This window comes from Hemicordylus capensis, chromosome 13 (genome assembly GCF_027244095.1).
Source record: "Hemicordylus capensis ecotype Gifberg chromosome 13, rHemCap1.1.pri, whole genome shotgun sequence".
NCBI lineage: Eukaryota > Metazoa > Chordata > Lepidosauria > Squamata > Cordylidae > Hemicordylus > Hemicordylus capensis.
The window spans coordinates 6,331,776-6,353,047 of record NC_069669.1 but is presented as its reverse complement, the minus strand read 5'-3'; the positions used below and the strand labels follow the sequence as shown (position 1 = coordinate 6,353,047).

Sequence of the window (21,272 nt, the reverse complement as noted above, 5' to 3'; positions counted from 1 at the left end):
TAAGGGCAGAGTGATTTGCCGTGTTCTGTAATTACAATTTCGTTGGACTTTTAACAGTTTTTATGCAGCTAATCATGGCCTGACCAGAGCATGTCCCTTAGCCTTATATTACACAGAAAATGCCAAGATAAGGGAACACAAAGAGGGCTCACTTCATTTGTCCTTGAATGCAGCTAAGTTCCAAAAGGCTGAGGGAGGTACTGTAGGGGGAAGAGGGAAGCATCCCGTTCATGGAGACCTGCCTTTAGCACCAAGCCGGCTGATCACTGCCAACCCTTCATTACCCCTAAATATCGTAGAGCATTTGCACTGGCCCACTTTGACGTATTGCCATCAATGGTTTTATATGGTAGATATGGTGGGATTCCTTATTCTGAACGCTACTATCCATGTGATGTACAGGCCATAGAGGATGTGGGTCATGTTTGGTTATACTGTTATTTTTATAGGGACTTTTGTGAGTTGTTAATTTTATTATTTTTTATTAAAAAATTTATACCGCCCTTCCAAAAGGCTCAGGGCAGCTTACATTAAATTTTACCCTTGATGAAGGACATACCAGGCAGAGGAGATCAAGTATATATTTAAGAACACAAGAACAGCCCTGCTGGATCAGGCCCAAGGTCCATCTAGTCCAGCATCCTGTTTTGCACAGTGGCCCACCAGATGCCCCTGAGAAGCCCACTGGCAAGAGATGAAGGCATGCCCTCCCTCCTGCTGTCGCTCCCCTCCAACTGGAATTGAGAGGCATCTTCCCTCTGAGGCTGGAGGTGGCCCACAGCCCTCCGACTAGTAGCCATTGATAGACCTCTCCTCCATGAAGTTATCCAAACCCTTCTTAAAGCCATCCAGGTTGTTGGCCATCACCACATCTTGTGGCCACATCTTGTTTCATTTCTCTTGTCAGACCATCAAGCCAATGTTACTTACAACGTGGCCAAGTTCTGATTAATATCAATGAACATACAATGGCATCTAATGACTAAAGTAGTGGAGTAATTTACTATGTCACTGTACATTCATAAAGTTATGTTGTTGCTATATTGTTGTATGGGTGTGACACTTGTGGTTTTCATGCTTCTGTACTGGTCAAAGACTGTAATAAAGTCTATTTTAACTCATGTCCAGATAGGAACAGAGGAAGCTGCCTTCTACCGAGACATACCACTGTAGACCAGGGGTAGGCAACCTTGGGACATTGTGGCTGAGAATGATGGGAGTTGTAGTTCAATAGCTGTGGGAGAGGCAAGGTTGCCTACCCCTGGTGTAGACAATACTGAGCTGGATGGACCAATGGTCTGATAGGCTGAATCTGAGCACCTAGCCAACCAGTCACATGGAGAGGAGGAGGGAGGTGCTGCCTGATACTCCTCTCCCTCCTGAGTCAACGGTGTAGCACCCAAGTGAGTTAAAGAGACGGGAGGGTTCTGTGTATCCTGCACGAGGCTTCAAAGTGCCCTCAGCCAGGGGTTCAAGTAACCCTGTTTGAAAATCCCTGGCCTAGTGCATGCCTAGTGGGATTTTTTTGTCTTAACTTGGAAGTGACAGTACCACAGACTTTGCTTTGGAATATCTCCCCAGTTTCAAGAGTGGCTTGCCGTGTCCGGGCCGGAAAGAGGTCAGGGCCATAGATCAGTGGCAGAGCATCTGCTTTGCATGCAGAAGAACCCAGGTTCAATCCCCGACAGCACCTCCAGGTAGGGCTGGGAGAGACTCCTGCCCCAAACCTTGGGAAAGTCGCTGCAAATCAGTGCTGGCAATACTGGATGGATGGACCAATGGTCTGTCTCGGCATTAGGCTGCTTCCTATTAAGGGAATGGGGAATATGGTTCAGGAAAAACAAGCCCAAAAGCTTTGGATTTACTGTGCAGTTCTTTGAATCCTCACCCAAGTACTTTTCAGCATCAATCAAAACTGCCCTGAGCCACTTTAGGAAAGGTGGTATATAAATCAAATTTCAACAAACAAACAAACAAATGAATGCCCAACCCCAGATTAAACCCTTAATTCATACCTCAAGGAGGTTTGTCATAATATAGCCATTTCCTTACATAAGCCGGCATCGTACAAAATATCCTTTCAATAATATGAATTATAAAACATATCCAGCTCAAGTTTATTCTTAGTATCCATGATGGAAATTTAACCCACAGCTGATGAAAGACAGCCAGGAGGCATGGCGCAGAACCGTCCATTTTTAGCAACTTTGCTCTCGTTCCTTCACCACCCACGTTTTCTTCTATAAAACCTGACCATCCCACTCAGTTGCTATTCTTATCACTCCTTCATTTACATAATTGTAACACCACAAAATATAGCCAGCCAAGATTCCCACCCCCCTTTATAATTACACTAGTCACCAAAACTGTCAGAATCTAATGAAGGATAATTTATCTGATTATAAGCAGCTTCAAAATATCCTCTCCCTGAATAATCTTTAATACAAATCATTAAATGGAAACAACCAGATGTATATGCTTGAAAACATTTCTTTAATGAAGAACCTAGTCTAAAAGTCAGCCAGGTATAGGATAATCAAGTCACTTCTGCAAAGAAAAAGGGAAATAACCTACTAAAACTATTCAGTCAGATATTTACCCTATACAAGGAGGGTTCACATGGAGTGACAAATCTCAGATTCAGGGGAGGTGCCATAGAAACATAGGAAGCTGCCTTATACTGAGTCAGATGATTGGTCCACCTAGCTCAGTATTGTATACACAGACTGGCAGCAGCTTCTCCAAGGTTGCAGGCAGGAGTTTCTCTCAGCCCTGTCTTGGAGATGCTGCCAGGGAGGGAACCTGGAACCTTCTGCATGCAAGCATGCAGGTGCTCTTCTCAGAGCAGCCCTATATATCTCATAGTACTCACATGTAATCTCCCATTAAATGCAACCAGGGAGGACCCTGCTTAGCAAAAGGGACAATTCATTCTTGCTGCCATAAGACCAGTTCTCCTCCCTGGCAACACACACACACCCTATTTCCAGCCTCGGGAAAGATACGCCAAGATTCAGCATCTGGTACAAACCTAAGCTCGCCATATTCTAACCCTACTTGTGATACGGAACCCGACATCCTTCCCTCACTTCAAATCCACCAATAGGTGGGTGTTCATACGACTCATCCAATCACAGAATATCCTTCCCAAGGGCAGAAGTAGGGCACGCACACATTTCTGAGGCTCTGGCAGTTCCCCAAACCTGAAGGGCAGTGCTACGTGTGAGCCCACCCATCGACTGCAATCTGAAGGACACTTAGATATCTCCCGCCGAGAAGCAACTGCGCTTAAGTTCAAGGAAATATGATAAAGACTGAGGTGACAGTAGAAAATGCATGTTGACTTCTTCAACATTCAAAGTGAACAAACAAATAAAAGAATGGTGTTCAAGAGGTCCTACTCTACAACCTGTATTACAAAGCACTTTGCATTTTGCCACTCCCTTTAAAAAGGGCTGTGGGGATTGAGATGGGGCTTCGATTTGATTGCCATTCCAACAGCTCAGGCTTCCAAGGAGATACTGCATGGCAGTGTTTTCGACAAATTATTTAATTTAAATATTCATATCTTGCCCCTCCCGCACAGTGCTGCTCAGAGCAGTTCAGAATCACAAAAAAGGAATGCACAACTAAATGCTGTCTAAGAATGCACAATCTTATATCTATTTTCAGAGGAGCTGGAAATATTATCCTTATTATGCATAACTAGAGCACCTGCAAGCAAGAAAGGAGTACCAGCAGACTCAGGGTAATCCACGGATACGGTGGTTCTGAAGAACTTCAAAAACCTGAACTACTCCTCTAAGTGGGCAAAAAACTACCCCAATCTAACTCAATGGAGTGGAATGTCCACAGATTGGGCGGAGCTAATAGAACTCAGGTGGGTGGAGCTAATAGAACTCCGTGACGAGGAGCAGGGAAGGAGGGCTTGAACAAAAAGAGCAGGAAATGCATCAGCCTGAAGAACGATCCCTCAAGACGGTCACAACCTTTGGCTTCTGAAGACGAAAGATGCCTCAAACCTTTACCAGGCTCAATATACTGCAAGATTTTGCTGCAGGCCCATACTTGTTTTCTCCCGGGAGACCACAAAGATCCATGAAAAAGAAACACACTCACTCAAACAGAAGTTTGGTTTAAAGAAATCACTCCTCACATTCGCTGTTGAAAGAGGTGCCTCTCCAAGCATAAGAGGGATTTATTGAAGGGTAGACTTTGGCGGCTGTATGGATCTAAAGGAATAGCGACGGCAATTGTCATATAAATAACAGACACACAAAAAGAAGGCTGCCTTATCACTTGTGCACAATACACACAGGACTGGCAAGCACAAACCATCAATTGCTCTTTTGTCAAGGCTTATTGAGAAAATACAAGAATGATAATAGCCTCTCTCGTCATCTGAAATTACTGGATAAAAATGTTCCGCGCTAACCAATGGGGAGTATCTATTTTCCAGGATTGTATTTGGCCATGAGTCATTAGCAGTAAATTTTGCCCTGGCAAACAGGAGCTGCGTCAATAATGCCACACAACACGCTGTGTGTCTTCCGTGCACATTTTACACTCACCTTCCAGAGTCTGACCTTCCCGTTTCAGCATTTGGACAGCTCCGACATATTTCTTTAGCTGCACCTTAAGCACCTCGTTTTCTCTGCAAGAACAGGAACAGCCACACATAATATTGCTTTTTCATCAAAAACAGAGCAGGGAAACATGTGCTCTGAAACAAATTATAAAATTAAAAAATCGAACACTGGTATCTAGTACTTTATACACTGGAGCTATAATCACTCAACAGCATCCAGACTACCACCATACATGCAACAATTTCTCCCCCGATTCCACCTTTCTTCTGCTGCCCCAATACCCACCCACCCCCAAAAAAGTGTCCCTGAGGGCTGGGGGACCCTTAGGGACTTACATCAGGGGCAGCAGAGGCATTGGGAGGAATTGTTGCACATGGGCAACATTACAACATGAGGGCAGCATTAATCTGGATGGTCCTCACTGGGATAAAATTCTGATTTCATGTAACTGGGTACTGCAAAATAATTGCCTGTCCAGCTAAGAAGGGTGCAAGTGCCAGGGCAGCTAAGAAGCTATCTGTAAACAAGTACAGAGCCTGAAAGAGAGGGAAGCATCATTTTGATTGCATTCTTTTGAACCCTTTCCAGTTCCTTTTTGAGATACAGTGACCAGAACTGTACACAGCACTCCAAATGTGGCCACAGGAAGCTGCTTTCTACTGAGTCAGACCCTTGGTCCATCTAGCTCAGGATTGTCTACCCAGACTGGCAGCAGCTTCTCCAAGGTTGCAGGCAGGAGTCTCTCTCAGCCCTCTCTTGGAGATGCTGTCAGGGAGGGAACTGGGAACCTTCTGCATGCAAGCAGGCAGGTGCTCTTCCCAGAGCGGCTCCATGCCCTAACTCACAGTGCTCACATAGGTAGTCTCCCATTAAAATGCAAACCAGAGTGGGCCCTACTTAGCAAATGGGGCAATTCATGTTTGCTTCCACAAGACCAGATCTCCTCCCCCTTTGCACCATATATTCGTATAAAGGCATTACAATATTCATTTTATTTTCAATCCTTTTCCTACTGCTCACTAGCATGGAATTTGTGTTTTTCACCACTGCCGCACACTGAGCTGACATCTTCAGTGAACTGTCCACCACTACTCCAAGATCCCTCTCCTTGTCAGTCCTCAACAGCTCAGACCCCATCAGTGAATAGGTGAAGTTGGGGTTTTTTGCCTCAATGTGCATCACTTTAGACTTACTTCAACTGAACCGCATTTGACATTCTGTTGTCCACTCACCCAGTTTGGAGTGATCCTTTTAAATATATTCACAATCTGCTTTGGATGTCACTAACCTAAATATTTTAGTGTAATCTGCAAGTCTGGCCACCTCACTGCTCATGGAATGAAGAACCGTAGCTAGGAGACAGCCCAAAACTTTAGAAGCCAAACAAAGGACGTTTTACAAAATTACCAGACTTAACAATGGATAACATGGGCAGGGAGATAAGAGTAAGTGTCAGGGCTGCTCATCTTCGGCGCTTCTCCAGATGTTGGCCTACAACTCCCATAATCCCTGGCTATTGGCCATTGTGACTAGGGATTATGGGAGTTGTAGTCCAAAAACAGCTAGGGAGACAAAGTTCAGTAGGCCTGGTAAGAGTGCTTCTTCTTATCCCCTTAACAAGTAACAGAGCAGAAACAGGACTGCCTGAGACAAATAAGCATTTTATTTATTGACTACCTCTAAATATCCTAATTTAGGCACCACAGTTAAATTTCTAATGCTCCAGGGCTCCCAGGCGCCTGGGATTTGTTAAGCCCTGTTCTATTGATACGATCCTGGACCCTGGAACCCCACCAGGTGATGGATGGAGAGTTCAGAAAAAGAAATCAAAATCGGAGACATCAGTGAACCAGGCACAAGGTGACCCCACACCACCAGCACCCTACGGATACACAGATGGCAACTTCCACATTTGTAGAACTCAAAGAAGGCATCAGCTCCCCAAAAGGCTGGACAATATTTACACTCAGTTTCCCTGAAGAAATCAAACAATTTTACAGCCTGACTTGAGCAGGGACATACCTAATAAGCTGAAGTTAAAACTAGCTAGAGAGCTACTACTTCTGGGAACAGCAGCCTTCAAAGTCCTCTTCATTATCTCCACTTCCCAAGTTACATTATAAAAGGATAAAAGACTTGACTTTCAGATGCCACCATGAAGATCATCCCAATTCATCTGTGTATCTTAATATTACCTTTAGGTACTTAAAGGCTTCTTCAAAGCAGTCTTTATGAATTGCCTTGACAGAGAAGCTTATTTTTTCATTATTATTTTCTTAGCTAATCATCTCATTCTCCAAAATGAACCCAGCTAGCAAGTGCTGGCGGAAGATTGTCATGTACTCATGAGAATAAGAAAGGTGGTTTTTTTCTGTTGATTTAATCTTGTCCTTTGAACTTTTAAAAAGATATCCATATTTATACACCTCATTGCAAGGAGATAAATATCATGCTCATTGGTGCCACTGGAGATGACCCTCTTTGGGTGGAAATGGGTCTGGCTTCATTTGATTCCTTGATTATCTCCTTCTTGAGCACTGACATTTGCTTGATTTGAATCTCCGAGAACTTCCATAGCACTCTTGGGACTGGTCTCATCCTCTCCATTTTGAGATTTGGGACATTTATTCCCATGGATTGGATCGTGATTTTTAAAGAAATATTTGAACTGAGCTCATATTTGTTTTAGAATTCATTGTATATTTTGATGGTTTTTGTAAATGCCTTTGAGAATTATAATACATTCCTATTATTATTATTATTTACTTGTTGGTTTGGCCTCTTTGGTGGCTTCTGTTCACTTCTGATTCTCTTCTTGCAGCCCTTTGGGGACAGGGGACCATCTTATTTTTTTCTTTTTCTATGTAAACCATTTTGAGAACTTATGCTTAAAAGCAGTGTATAAAGAAGTAGTTTCTGGGGAAGCTGCCGCCTGAAGGCAAGGACGTTACAGGGTCCAATTCCCATCTCACAACATCACTGTGAGGTTGGTAATTTAAACAGAGGACAGCTGATAGTCACTTCCCAGCCACAGGTTGGTAGCCAAGCTGTCCCCCAAATGAGTCCAAAGGTCTTTGGTGGCCAATCAGCCCAAGGAAGGGCAATGGCCAGGCTTTCACAGCAGCAAACAGGAACAGGAAATCCACATCACTTCCTTTCCTACCTTGCCAAGGCCTGGATCTTCACAGTGTAGCGCTCCTCCTGTTCTGAAACTTTCTTTTTCAGGTTGTCCATTTCTTGACGTAGCCCTGCAGAATGTTCCATCTCTCCATCAAGGAGGTTCCTCAGAGACCTGAGGAAAGGGAGTTTGGCAATATGGGCATTGAAGCAGGAAATCATATCATTCAGGAAGGTTTCTTGCTTCCCCCCACACACACCCTTTTCCTGGTGAGCAGAAGCTCTTTCACAGCCTGTTCTCAACACCCAGCAACACACTTCAAGGGGTGAAGGTAGAGCCCCTATCACTGCCCCATCAGCACAGATATAACCACATGTCTGGGGAAACACCTCTGCAGAGGTGCAATCAAACCATTCTCATCACAGACGCATATCTGACCACATAAGCTTGCAAGCCCCATGAAATCAGCTCCAAATCAGTTTAGGGCAGGCCTGCTCAACTTAGGCCCCCCAGCTGTTCTTGGACTAAAGGTAAAGTTGTGCCCTCGAGTCGGTGTTGACTCCAATCTCTAGCCACAGCAGCCAATAGCAAGCGATTATGGGAGTTGTAGGCCAACAACTACAAGAGGGCCAAAGTTGAGCAGCCCTGGGAAGATCATGAGGTTTCACAGACTCTGCATCACTGACATGGTTATCCCAAAATTAAAGAAAATGATGCAGATTTAGCTTCTTTGGAATCCATCCTAACATGAAGCTGTTGGTGAAATGACCTTATCCCTCTTACCGGCTCTGCTCTTCCAGTTCATGCTTCCGGTTCATCATGGCCACAATGGCTTGCCGAAGTTCAACTAAGGAGGAGGAGAAGAAGAAAATATGGACTACAAAGGTCTACAATTCTTTTAGACTCGGCACCCAACATGGGGGTACCAATACCTCCAGGGGTATCTGAAGAGCTCCCAAGGGATACTCAGAGCCCGCATGTGAGAGCCACACCATTTGTTCCACATCTGAGGATCACCGGCTTGAAGCCAACGTATGCCCAGCAAAGTGTCCACTGTACAAGAGGAAGGAAGAGGGTGAAGGCTCTCTCCTCTCCTCCTGATTGCCTGGCTAGATACTGAAGCTCAACATACCCTTACCCTCAGCTGGGCTTCATAGGAACATAGGAATCTGGCATATACCGAGTCAGGCCATTGGTCCATCTCGCTCAGTACTGTCTACACAGACTGGCAGCGGCTTCTCCAAGGTTCCAGGCAGGAATCTCTCTCAGCCCTATCTTGGAGAAGCCAGGGAGGGAACTTGGAACCTTCTGCTCTTCCCAGAGTGCTGATGACCAGATGAGGAGAGCTGGTCTTGAGGTAGCAAGCTTGATTTGTTCTCTTTGCTAAGCAGGATCTGCCCTGGTTGCATATGAATGGGAGACTACATGTGTTTGAGCATTGTATGGCATTCCCTTTAGGGAGTGGAGCTACTCTGAGAAGAGCATCTCTGTGCTTGATTGAGGAAGGTTCCAAGTTCCCTCCCTGGCAGCATCTCCAAGATAGGGCTGAGAGAGATTCCTGCCTGCAACCTTGGAGAAGCCGCTGCCAGTCTGTGTAGACAATACTGAGCTCGAAGGACCAATGGTCTGACTCAGTATATGGCAGCTTCCTACGTCCCTCTGAACCACAACCACTCTCAATACAGATCCAAGTCTCCGAATGTGCATCTGGGAACTACGAGTATGAATTATCTCTACTTGCTGATGTCAAGCTTTGTTATAATTCCCAGTAAGCAGCCAGATCACTGGAGAAAATGGACTGTCTGAACACATCCCTATCAAATAACATTTTACTAGTTGTGTTTGACAAGTTTAGCCGAGAACGTGGAATACAAACAGAAGATCGTGAGCTCAGGAATAGACATCTTTGATGTGCCTCAACATCTCTCTGGGGAAAGTTGTTAATTTAGAACACTTCCACTGGCTAGTCAAGGATTAGTTAAGGAGAGTTCACAAGCATCTCTTGAGGATAAGCTGTAAAAGCGAAATCACCTGTCAGTATCTATGTAGAGATACTCTCATCCAGAACCTATTCACAGACAGTTTTGGAGCAGAGTGCAACTCTCAATGCCGGAAACAGCATTTTTTATTTCTCTTCTTAGAAGAAAATACTAATTTATTAATGTAAATATCTCTTTCCAAAAGAGATCGAAATGTTATCCTTATGGAGACATCACCAGAGGACCTGCCGGTGAAATGAAGACATCAGCAGACTCAAAGTAACCCACAGGTAGTCAATTTCACAAAAATCTAAAGGGGAAAAGCCTCCCAAGGCAAAAAAGAAAAGAAAAGAAAGAACAAAAAAACCCCAAACTGTCCCAGTGTAATTCAATGGAGCACAATGTTTGTGAACTCAGATGGCAGCTGACAGACAACTAGGAGGGTGGAGTTAATGGAAGGGGACAATTCAGGCTTGCTATCACAAGAGCAGCTCTCCTCTGGTGCCTGGTTTTTCAGGGAGATAAGGAAATCTTCTCTTTGGGGAGGAGAGCAGGTCCTGTGATAGTGAGCATGAATTGTTCTCTTTGCCAAGCAGGGTCTACCCTGATTTGTATTTGGATGGGTGACTACATGTGAGCTCTGTAAGCTATTCCTCTTAGAGGATGGGGCAGTAGTTCAGTGGCAGAGCATCTGCTTTGCATGCAGAGGGTCCCAGGTTCACTCACTGGCAGCCAGGGTAAGCCTGGGAGAGACTCCTGCCTGAAACCTTGGAGAGCCAATGCCAGTCAGTGTAGACCAGGGGTTCTCAACCTTGGGTCCCCAGATGGTGATGGACTTCAGCTCCCATAATCCCCAGCCAAAGGCCATTGGGGCTGGCAATTATGGGAATTGAAGTCCAAGAGCATCTGGGGACCCAAGGTTGAGAATCCCTGCTCTGCACCAAGAGCCTCTCCCAGCCCTACCTGGAGATGCTGCCCGAGATTGAACCTGGGACCTTCTGCATGCTAAGCAGACGCTCTCCCACTAAGTTATGGCTCCATCCCCCTTCAACGAATCTCCTTGGGATGCTTTCCTGGAGGTCATCTGCTCCTCAGTCTGCATCACAGCTCTTACAAAGCAAATGAAGCCTTGGCTTTTTACCCAGGCTTTTATTGGAGTGTTGTCTTTGTTGTTGCTGCTCTGTTTTTCATGGTCCGATTGTATATGGTGTTTTGTTTTGTTTTTTAAACTACTTTGAAATAGACTTGCATTTTAATTTTCCAATTTTTATATTTTCATTGAGTAACCGGTAGAGTCTTATATTGTTTTAAATGTTTTGCAAGCCACCTTAGGGTTGCTTTAATGAAAGGCGGTATATAAATTTGATGATAAATAAATCAACAGAACATTACGGGGCTCACAGGCAGTCTCCTTATCCAAGTGAAAACCAGGGCAGGCCCTGCTTAGCAAGGGGACAATTCTTGCTCACTCTCCCAGGACCAGCAAGGAAAACAAGAACAAAGTTCTTTTTTCAGCCCACACATGTTGTAACTGCCATCTTTAAAGAACAAAAACTGCTGAAAACTACCTGTTGCTGAGGGCCCTGTGGCTTTTATCACATTATCCTTCATTCTTCACACCTGCCACATGTTAATAGGGTTGCTATGCAACCAGCCAGAAGCCACAATGTGCAGAAGCTATTCCCCTAATAATAGAAGGGCAGAAAGCCATCCATTAAAAGATTTTTTTATATATATAATTTTATTTTTTAATCATGTTGTTCACCTCTCTCCCTACAGAATTCCATTAACACTTTTAAGATCTACAAGTAGGTGCCAGTGTGACGGAAATATCTGATTTGAAAACAAGCTCTAAAGGATACTTGGTTTGGCACTAAGGCTTATAAATGGCAAGCCCAGCCTCAGAAAGGTGACACACCCAAGGGGTTGGAATCAAGGACACACAGACAACCAAACAAGCAAATAAAAATGAACATAAGAACAGCCCTGCTGGATCAGGCCCAAGGCCTATCTCGTCCAGCATCCTGTTTCAGACAGTGGCCCACCAGATGCCTCTGAGAAGCCCATAGGCAAGAGTTGAGGGCATGCCCTCTCTCCTGCTGGAATTCAGAGCCTCCTGCCAAGATTGGTAGCCATTGATAGGCCCGTCCTCCATGAATTTTTCTAAGTCCTTTTTAAAGCCATTCAAGGTGGTGGCCATCATCACATCTTGTGGCAGAGAATTCCACAGACTAATTATACGCTGTGTGAAAGACGGCTTCCATTTGTCCTAAATTTCCTGGCTAGTTTCACAGGAAGACCCCTGGTTCTAGTGTTGTGAGAAAGGGAGAAAAACCTCTCTCCCTCCACACCATCCATAATTTTATAGACCTCCATCACGAAATATACAAGGAAGAAGCATGGAGTCAACCACCTCCAATTTCTCCCAAAGCATCTCTGGAAGAAAATAATCTTAACCGTCTTATTTAATTTAATTAATTTAATCTTAATTAAAAATAATTCAGGAAAACAGGAAGCTGCCTCATACCGAGTCAGACCATTGGTCCATCCAGCTCAGTACTGTATGTTGACTGGCAGCAGCTTCTCCAAAGTTTCAGACAGCAATTCCCTGCTGCTGTGTCTGACCCTTGGGTCCATCTAGTGTAGGTACTGTCTACACCACAACACCACAACTTCAGCCCTCCAGCTATTTTTTGACTACAACTCCCATCATCCCAGCCACAATGGCCAATAGTTAGGGAAGATGGGAATTTTAGTCCAACATCTGTAGGAGGGCTGAAGTTATGCAGCCATGATTTACACTGACTGGCGGCAGCTTCGCCAAGGTTTCAGGCAGAGGTTTTTCCTAGTCCTATCTGGAGACAGAATCTATCTATGCGGTCACTAAGAGTCAACACTGACTTAAAGGCACTTAATCAATCAATCAATCAATCAATCAATCAATCAGGAGATGCCACCAGGATTGTACCTGGGCCCTTCTGCATGCAAAGCAGATGCTCTACCACTGAGCTATGGTCCCATCCCCGATACATAGGACGCTGCCTTAGATCACAGGAAATGAGAAGAGGCAGGACCCGAAACAACCACGACACAGCAAAACAAACCAAGATTTGGTGATTTTCAGTGGCAGCAGTACAGGTTTGTTAAACAAACCTTAGATCCATGTGATGTCTGAACCTGTCCTCACTACAGGCACCAAGTAAGTACCCAATGGGTGAAGTAGAAACTATGGGGCATATCTTACTTGTGTGTTTTATTGCAATATACAAGGTAAATCGACAGTCCTCTTTCTGTCTCGCATATCGGGTACGTTAGAGAGCTTTTACAATTCTTATCTTCTCTCTGGAAAAAGTGTACATGTAACCTCAAGTACTGCCACATTTTGCACTATTGCACATAAAGTTAGTCAAGAAATTGTTAAGGTTTTCCCTGTTCTAGCAGATGGAGACTGTAAAAGTAAAGCAAGTTGCTTATGCTATTTGGTTTATTTTGCTGTAGAAGACTGACTTATCAGACTGATAATGTTTTAGAGTGAAATAGATAGATAATTGGATGGATGGTGATGGGTTTAATTGTGATGTACTGGTCAATGACTGTAATAAGGATCTGATTCCGATTCTGTGCCCAGTTACTAGGCTGAATTAGCTCTGATTTTTCTGTTCCGCATTGTTCCGTTCATTATATATTGTATAGTTCCCAGAACAATATATAGCAAGCTGTTCCCATACCAGCTTCAAGCAATGTTCTCTTCTCAAAAGCAAACCATTGTCATTAATTTATTTAGCATCGATAATGTTTATGTTTAAATCTACTTCCAGCATACCTGCAAATCAAGTAAACAATCACCTGCTGATATACATAACTTGATCTAGTATAAAAAGTTTAAAGCAACAATAACTGACCAGCAGAACACAGTATGTGAATGCAAAGCAATTGCGCCCCCTATTGGCTAACAAGATTTTAACACCGCACACCTGTCCTGTTTAAAAGTCCACTTTTTATTGTTTAATTACTATTATAAAGACATTAGAAGGGATTTTTTACTTTCACAACTGGTGATCTCCATGCAGGTTTCATTTTTAAAAAGAAATGCTTAAAAAGCAAGCTCCAGCTATTATAGCTTTCTTCTAAGTCATACACTCAACTTCAGCGTAGGGATGAGCATGACACACAATTCGAGCTCCAAATCGCAGCACACTCCCCGCACCTTTAACAGGGAGGAGAGAAGGTCCATACGTGCTTCTCCTCCACTCGCCTCAACAGGAAGTTTGGCTGAGCTCCCCACAGCTAAGATTGCGCACCGGTGGGGCATCTCCCAGCTGACCTGGCACAACAATGGCTGCCACGCATGCGCGGAGGCCATGTGTGTGCCGATGTCACTCAAGGGCAGCTGGGAGATGCCCAGCCAGCACACAATCTTAGCTGGAGGGAGCACTGCCAAACTTCCTGTGGTGGCAAGTATGGATCTGCTCTCCTCCCTGTTAAAAGTGCGGAGAACGTGCCACAATTTGGAGCTCGAATCGTATTTCGTGCACATCTCTACTTCAGCACATAGAAATATTTTGCTAAATTTGAAAAATATTTGAAAGCTGCCTAGTGGGAGATATGGAATATATATACAAGGAAATTTTAATAGTTAAATTATGTCCTATTTCAAAAGCTCATGGCACATTACTATTAAGATGAAATTTACAACTCCAAGAACTTAACAAAAACTAAACACTGAAAGAATGTTAAAAATACATATATAAGGAGCTGAGCCAGAGTATTGACTGTGACTTAAGTAATATTATCCATGAAAGGAAGATTTAAGTCAGATGCTTGAACACGTTTTGAAAGTATTTAGCAGCTGTCCACAGAATACAACAGAGAAGAGTCCACCAAGAGTCCACCAAGAGAAGAGTGCCAGTGTGGTGGTGTGCGGTTAGAGTGTTGGATGAGGACTGGGGAGATCCGAGTTCAAAGCCCCACCCAGGAAATAGATGCTCATGCAAGGATGAGAGAGAGGAGCACACACTCTGGAGGCTGAGGTCAGCTTCAATCAAAGTTCCACGTAACGTCTGAACGGCCCAATGCTGAAATAATGGACATTCAGTCTGATCTAAGAAGGCTCTTATGTTACATAGTTTGCTTCTACTGCTGCAGTGCAACCCGGCTGTTGGACTACATACAGGCCGAACTCCTGAAATTTGAGTCAGAAATTGATAGCAAGCCTTGCCAAGGTTGCACAAAGAGCTAGGACTTGTCCCGGGCAATTATTTGCATGGATCGAACTGGAAAATATATCTTTTTTTAAAAAAAAAAATCAATCTCCCAAATCTGGTTCAGCAGATACTTACCAACTGTCATGGATTCTGGCATAGTAGCAGACGGCAGGAGATCATTTAAAGTGTTCTCTTGGGCAGGGGGACTAGCTTCTATCCTGTCATTTTAAAAAAAGAAGAAGAATGTCATTGACAGATATTGGGTCCTTGGAACACTCTCCTAAGAGGGATGCCAGACGCGCCATGCTTGCCAATTTTAGATGGCAAGACCCTTCGGTTTCATAAGGCTTTTAGTGATGACTGTTACGAGTGTTTATATACTGTTTTCCAACAAATGTGTTCAAAGCTATTTAGGCAGGCAGAGAGGCAGAAAAGGAAGGTCACCCATCCTAAAAGGGCTTAAGGTCTAAGAGAAAATAGACAGTAGACATCCGCAAGCCCCACTGGAGGAGTGCTTTGCTGGTGTTTAATAGGGGGAGTTGCTCTCCCCGCTGCTAAACAGAGCATAAGGACGTAAGAGCAGCCTTAGTGGATGGACCCAAGGCCCACCCAGTCCAGCATTCTGTATCACATGGTGGCCCAGCGGATGCCTTGAAGAACCACACCACCGGGAGATGAAGTCAGCCCATGGCTGCTCCTCTGCAACTGGTATTTGGAGGCATCCTCCCTCTGAGCCTGGAGGTAGCCTACAGCCAAACAGGATTAGTAGCCACTGATGGACCTGGGCGACATTGATTTGTCTAAGCCGGGACTGCTCAACTTCGGCCTTCCTGCAGATGTCGGCCTACAGTTCCCATAATCCCTGGCGATGGGCCACTGAGGCTGGGGATTCTGGGAGTTGTAGTTCAAACACAGCTGGAGGGCCAAAGCTGAGCAGCTCTGGTCTAAGCCCTGCCTAAAGCCATCCAAACTGGCAGCCATTGCCAAAAATAAGAGAATCGCCACTTAACATTAGGACTTTATCCATGCTCAGGTATTATAAAAAGTGGGGGTGCCACACTCACATACAGCATCGCAACCCAAGAGGGTTGTTCAGAACCTTCGCCTAGCACTGTCCACTGTTGCATCATTTGTCTGCAGAGACAGCTCCTTCCTCATTTCCCTGTTTGTGCAAACCATAGTTTACCAGCAACAAACAGTAAACCATAGTTTGAATGTCGTTTCCAATATTTATTTCTCAAATGTGTAGGCCGCCCCAAACTTCCATCTCTAGGCAGTTTTCAACATAGAACCAGTTAAAATGGAAACTTTAACACAATTTAAAACCATAGACAAATTTAAAAACTTGGCTGGAAAAAATGAGTCCTTAGGGACTCATTTTTTAGTGATGCAATATGGCGGTGCATAGCCACGGAAGAATCATTGGATCTGATTTGATACAAGCCCTATTGGCAATATTTTCAGTATATCAATTATGATCTAACATTATTAATAGTGGCACTGTTTGATATGATGCTTTCTGTGTCGCATTGGGCTGCACTGAACTCTATCCAACAAGTGGATCAAGTTTTCATGCTGCTTCTCTATGCTGCTTGTCGCTGAATCTGGCGGTGTGCCATGTATGCAAAACTGTAGGGCAGCAGGAGAGCAGTTACATGATCGACATCACTGCTTGAAATCAGTGCCTCTTCAGGTTTGCTGCTGCTCAAAGCACAGCAGACTTCTGCAAGAAATGGGGGTGGGGTATCAAGCCCTAAAGAAGGATCCACCATTGGCTCTACCACACCTGAACATCACATTCCGACTTACAATAATATTTTTATAGACACTTCAGTGATTTCCCATTACATCCTAAAGGCCACCGCATCGACCCGATACTGATAGACCATTTGATCCAGGTTGGTACAATTATCGGTTGCATGATTCAACAATAATATTTTTATAAATAGTCCGATGAATCCCCATTACATCCTGTAGGCCAACACATCAACCCAATACCAATACATCAAACAATTCAATCCTGGTTAGTACAATTATCAGTTGCACGATTCGATAATCACTTACATCGTATCAGAATAGGGTCTGATCATTTTGTCCCAGCACAGCCCTAGTTTCCAGTTCTGGTTTGTGCAAAAGAGGAAGAGAACTGAAGCATGCAAAGAAGGAGCATACAAGTATGCAAAGTCAAACCATGGTTTGCCCTTAAGTGTGAACAGAATCAGGCAGAAAGACACTGAAGTTAACTGGCTTAGTTTCAAGATTAGTCATTCTAATTAGTTATAATACCTGTAGTGCGGATCGGCATTTTCCGGAGCCAATTCTTCCACAAAATCAGCACTTTCGTGCCCATCACCATTCTCCAGGTTAACTAAAACGACACATAGATAAATGTATCAGATGAAACAAAGTTCTGGATCATGTTGGTCTTTTTCAGGATCTGTTCCACATTCCATTTTGTATGCAATTCTGTTAACTTTCCTTCCTCTAATTCAGCTGTGCAAGAAAACCCCTTCGGGATGATAATCATATCTAATTTTGAAGTGGAGAGAAATGATACACTAAATTAAATAGTGTAATCAAGGGAGCTAGTCAGTCTGGAGGTTGAAATCCACTGATTATTCAACATCTTCATCTCAGACTGACAACCTTCGTGCTAAGATTCAGACATCGAAAGTCACACTTTGTGAATAAGTACAGTTTTTAGATGTTTTTATAGTCTGCAAACAAAAAGAAAAATTCTGGAACCAGGAGAGATTATGGAAATGTAGGCAATTATTCAGTTCTACAATCACTCCCAATGTCAAAGTGCTTCATCATTTTTATCAGGTTTGTCTTGTACCAACTGTGCGAGGCAACTTTTACTGACGTTTTGCAGAGAGTAACTTGACCAGGGTCACTCAAATGTATTATGTGCTTTCAACAGCATTTCAACCCCAATCTCCCACAATGAAGTTAAACCTCATCTACTGAAGCACAGTGGTGTAGGGCAATGAAATGAAATCAACATCACACAAAAAAGACTTCTATAGTGCTTCTCAAAAAAAGTTCTCAAAGTAAATTGAATAGCAAAAGAAAATAGAAAAGGGTCCCATGTCCCAAAGAAGCTCACAGTCTAAATATTAATTATCTGATCTGGAGGCTTAAGTGGGTTTTCCATTGAAAGTGAGGTTACATAGAAAGCTGCTGCATACCAAGTCAAACCATTGGTCCATCTAGCTCAGTATTGTCTACACCAGGGATTCTCAACGTTGTGTCCCCAGATGTTATTGGACTTCAATGCCCAAAATCCCCAACCAAAGGCCACTGGGGCTTGGAATTATGGGAGTTGAAGCCCAATAACATCTGGGGACCCAACGTTGAGAATCCCTGGTCTACACTGAGAGGCAGTAGCTCTGAGGTTGCAGGCAGGAGTCTTTCCCAGCCCTACCTGGAGATGTTGCCAGGAAATGAACCTGGGACCTTCTATATGCAAGGCAGATGTTCTACCACTAAGCTACAGCCCGAACCCCAGATATGCTTAGGAAGCTGCCTTCTACTGAGTCAGACCCATGGTCCATTTAGCTCAGTATTGTCTACACTGACTGGCAGCAGCTCTCCAAGGTTGCATGCAGGAATCTCTCTCAGTCCTATCTTGAAGATGCCAGGGAGGGAACTTGGACCCTTCTGCATGCAAGCAGGCAGATCCTCTTCCCAGAGCGGCCCCATCCCCTAAGGGGAACGTCTTACAGTGCTCCCACATACAATGAATATTTATATACTGCTTTTCAACAGAAGTTCCCAAAGCGGTTTACACAGACATAAATAAATAAATAAATAAATAAATAAAATGGCTCCCCGTCCCCAAAGGGCTCGCAATCTAAAAAAGAAACATAAGACGGACACCACCCACAGCCACTGGAGGAATGCTATGCTAGGGATGGGGCCACACACTCTCCCATTCACTGTAAACCAGGACAGACTCTGATTAGCAAAAGGGACCATTCATACTTGCTACTACAAGGCCAGCTCTCCTCCCTAAACCTACCAGAAGGCTCATCCAGACTTTTCTGAGAAAGCAGTCGTGCTTTTTCAGGGCCGGAAATGTGATCTTTTCTTTCAGCTGTAAGCCTACCCAACCTCATCCCTTCAAGGTCACAACTTGCCCCACATCTGCTTCGGATGGCCTAAAATAGGGGTCCCCATTCTTGGGTCCCCAGATGTTGCTGAGCTGCAACAAGTGTTCCCTCTAACAGGGATTCCCAGATGTTGTTGGCTACAACTCCCAGAATTCCCAAGAAAAAGCCATTGCAGCTGGGGATTCTGGGAGTTGTAGCCAACAACATCTGGGAATCCCTGTTAAAGGGAACACCGACTGTAACTCCCATCATCTCCAGCCACAACAGTCAAGGGTGCAGAGCCCATCTTCCAATAACAAGTATGAACTAGATGGGCTGGGCACAGAGCATCTGCGCCTCTAGTTCTCCCCCGCCTTCTCCCACTGCCATAACTTTCTTCCCCCTCACCTGCCTGCCCGCCCCCACTGTCATTTTCTCCACCCGCTCCTGCTGTTTTCTTCTTCCCCCGCCCACACGCACGCCTGTCTGGCGGCGCCACTTTCCTCTCCTCCTGCCAGCAGCTCGCTCACGAACTCTCGCAAGAGCTGCCACACATGGGATTAGCGACAGGTACACCTTAGAGAAATATATAGATAGATTGTCCTCTTTGCTAAGCAGGATTCACCTTGGTTTTCATTTGGAGAGGCAACTACACATCAGCACTGTCTGCTGTAAGATATTCCTCTTAGGGGATGGGGCCATGGCTCAGTGGAAGAGCACCTGCTTTGCATGCAGAAGGTCCCAGTAAACCTGTCATCTCCTGATACAGCTGGGAGAGACTCCTGCCTAAAAACGTTGGAGAAGCCGCTGCCAGTCTGGGTAGACAATACTGAGCTAGATGGACCAAGGGGCTGACTTGGTAGAAGGTGGCTTCCTATGTTCACATTACACATTTCCATACAGGAAATTTGGACTCTCTGTATTAAACATAAACAGCACTGAATCGAACTTTTGTTGAATCATCTCTCTAGTTGGAACCAGGAATACATAACCCATGATACACATTTCCATACCTTTAATGTTACGGGCACATTGATCAATATGCTTCAGCAGTGCGATGCAGCTATACAATGCCCCCAAAATGTCAGGATTTAGGAAAGAGGAGGCGGACTTCTTAAAGAAGCACAGAGAAGCCTCTGTCATTCACATTGTTGCTCAACTGGCTCCCAGGCACCTGAATTTTGAGCCTATCTAGGACATCTCAAGATATACTAAGACCTGATATGTCTTGACACTTCCTTGAAGCACTGTAACATGGACAGAAGTTTTAAAAAAAAGTGTCCTTAGCATCTAACGAAGGCTGGGGGTTCCAAGGTTCACAGAAGTCTCTATAAACCAAGCAAGATTTCAAACCTCCTCAGCAAGTGTGACCACAGGGGTGGGGAGTAAGGCCAGTTGAAATCTGCAGAAGAGATGGCCCTGCGCGCACACACACACACGGTCTCAGCCAGCCCAATTCCTGGCCAAGAAGGGGTTGGCATGGGTCCTGGGAGGCGGGAGGAGTCTCGCATGAGCTTCTGCTGCTTGTTCTGGGGTGGAGGGCTAAGTGAATGAGGCTTCTTTTGAACAATGGAGATCTTTGAAACTAATTCATTCAAGCTATAGGACTATAATGGACTATAACTGTATTGTCTGACACTTTGCTTCAAAGTTCCATTCAGGTCGATGGGGAAGGGGGCAGTGGGAAATATTTGGGGGCACCCACTCGCCCTGTAGTTCTCCCTGTCCACATGAGATCTGAACCAACCCACTGCTGTCTTCCTCTGCTTGGGGCTTCCTAGAAGTATCTGGCTGGGGGACCAACTTCTGGTCTCCTCTAGGGATATGCACGGAAGGGGATTTGCGTTCTGTTCCGAGCTTGGAATGGAATGCAAATGCCCCAAAACGTTATGTTGGAACAACCTGTTGAGCTGGTTGTTCCAAAGGAACAAGTTTGGAATGCTTGGAATATTTTGAGCGTTCCCAGCACCGTGAGAGTAGCCAGAGGAAGGGGGTGGTGAGAGGAGGCAGGAGGTACTTTTAAAGATAGATACTGGCCCTATCCACCCACAGCACAGTATCTCTCCAGTGACTGTTGCTGGTGTCTATCTTATGTTTCTTTTTAGATTGAGAGCCACTCAGGGACAGGGAGCCATCTTTTATTTAAAAAAAGCATGGGTCTGAGGTATTTAAGAGAGCACCTTCTTCTTCATCAACTCCAACACCTCTTAAGATCATCTGTGGGCGAAAAGTTGCGGTTGCCACCGCCTCAGCTGGTGGCAACTTGAAACCGGGCTGTTTCGTTGCAC

General features: G+C 44.6%; 1 protein-coding gene across 5 annotated transcripts in view; it reads right to left on the bottom strand.

Moving 5' to 3' along the window:
* SNX29 (sorting nexin 29) overlaps window positions 1–21,272 on the bottom strand; it is a 195,765-nt gene that overhangs the window by 146,408 nt on the left and 28,085 nt on the right. For all 5 annotated transcript variants that reach the window (XM_053275833.1, XM_053275828.1, XM_053275829.1 and 2 more), the window contains exons 10-14: window positions 17,177–17,258; window positions 15,026–15,108; window positions 8,491–8,554; window positions 7,753–7,881; window positions 4,572–4,654 (exon numbers count right to left, since the gene is read on the bottom strand). In XM_053275833.1, the coding sequence (XP_053131808.1) occupies window positions 4,572–4,654; window positions 7,753–7,881; window positions 8,491–8,554; window positions 15,026–15,108; window positions 17,177–17,258 (441 nt within the window). The remainder of the gene's footprint in view (window positions 1–4,571; window positions 4,655–7,752; window positions 7,882–8,490; window positions 8,555–15,025; window positions 15,109–17,176; window positions 17,259–21,272) is intronic.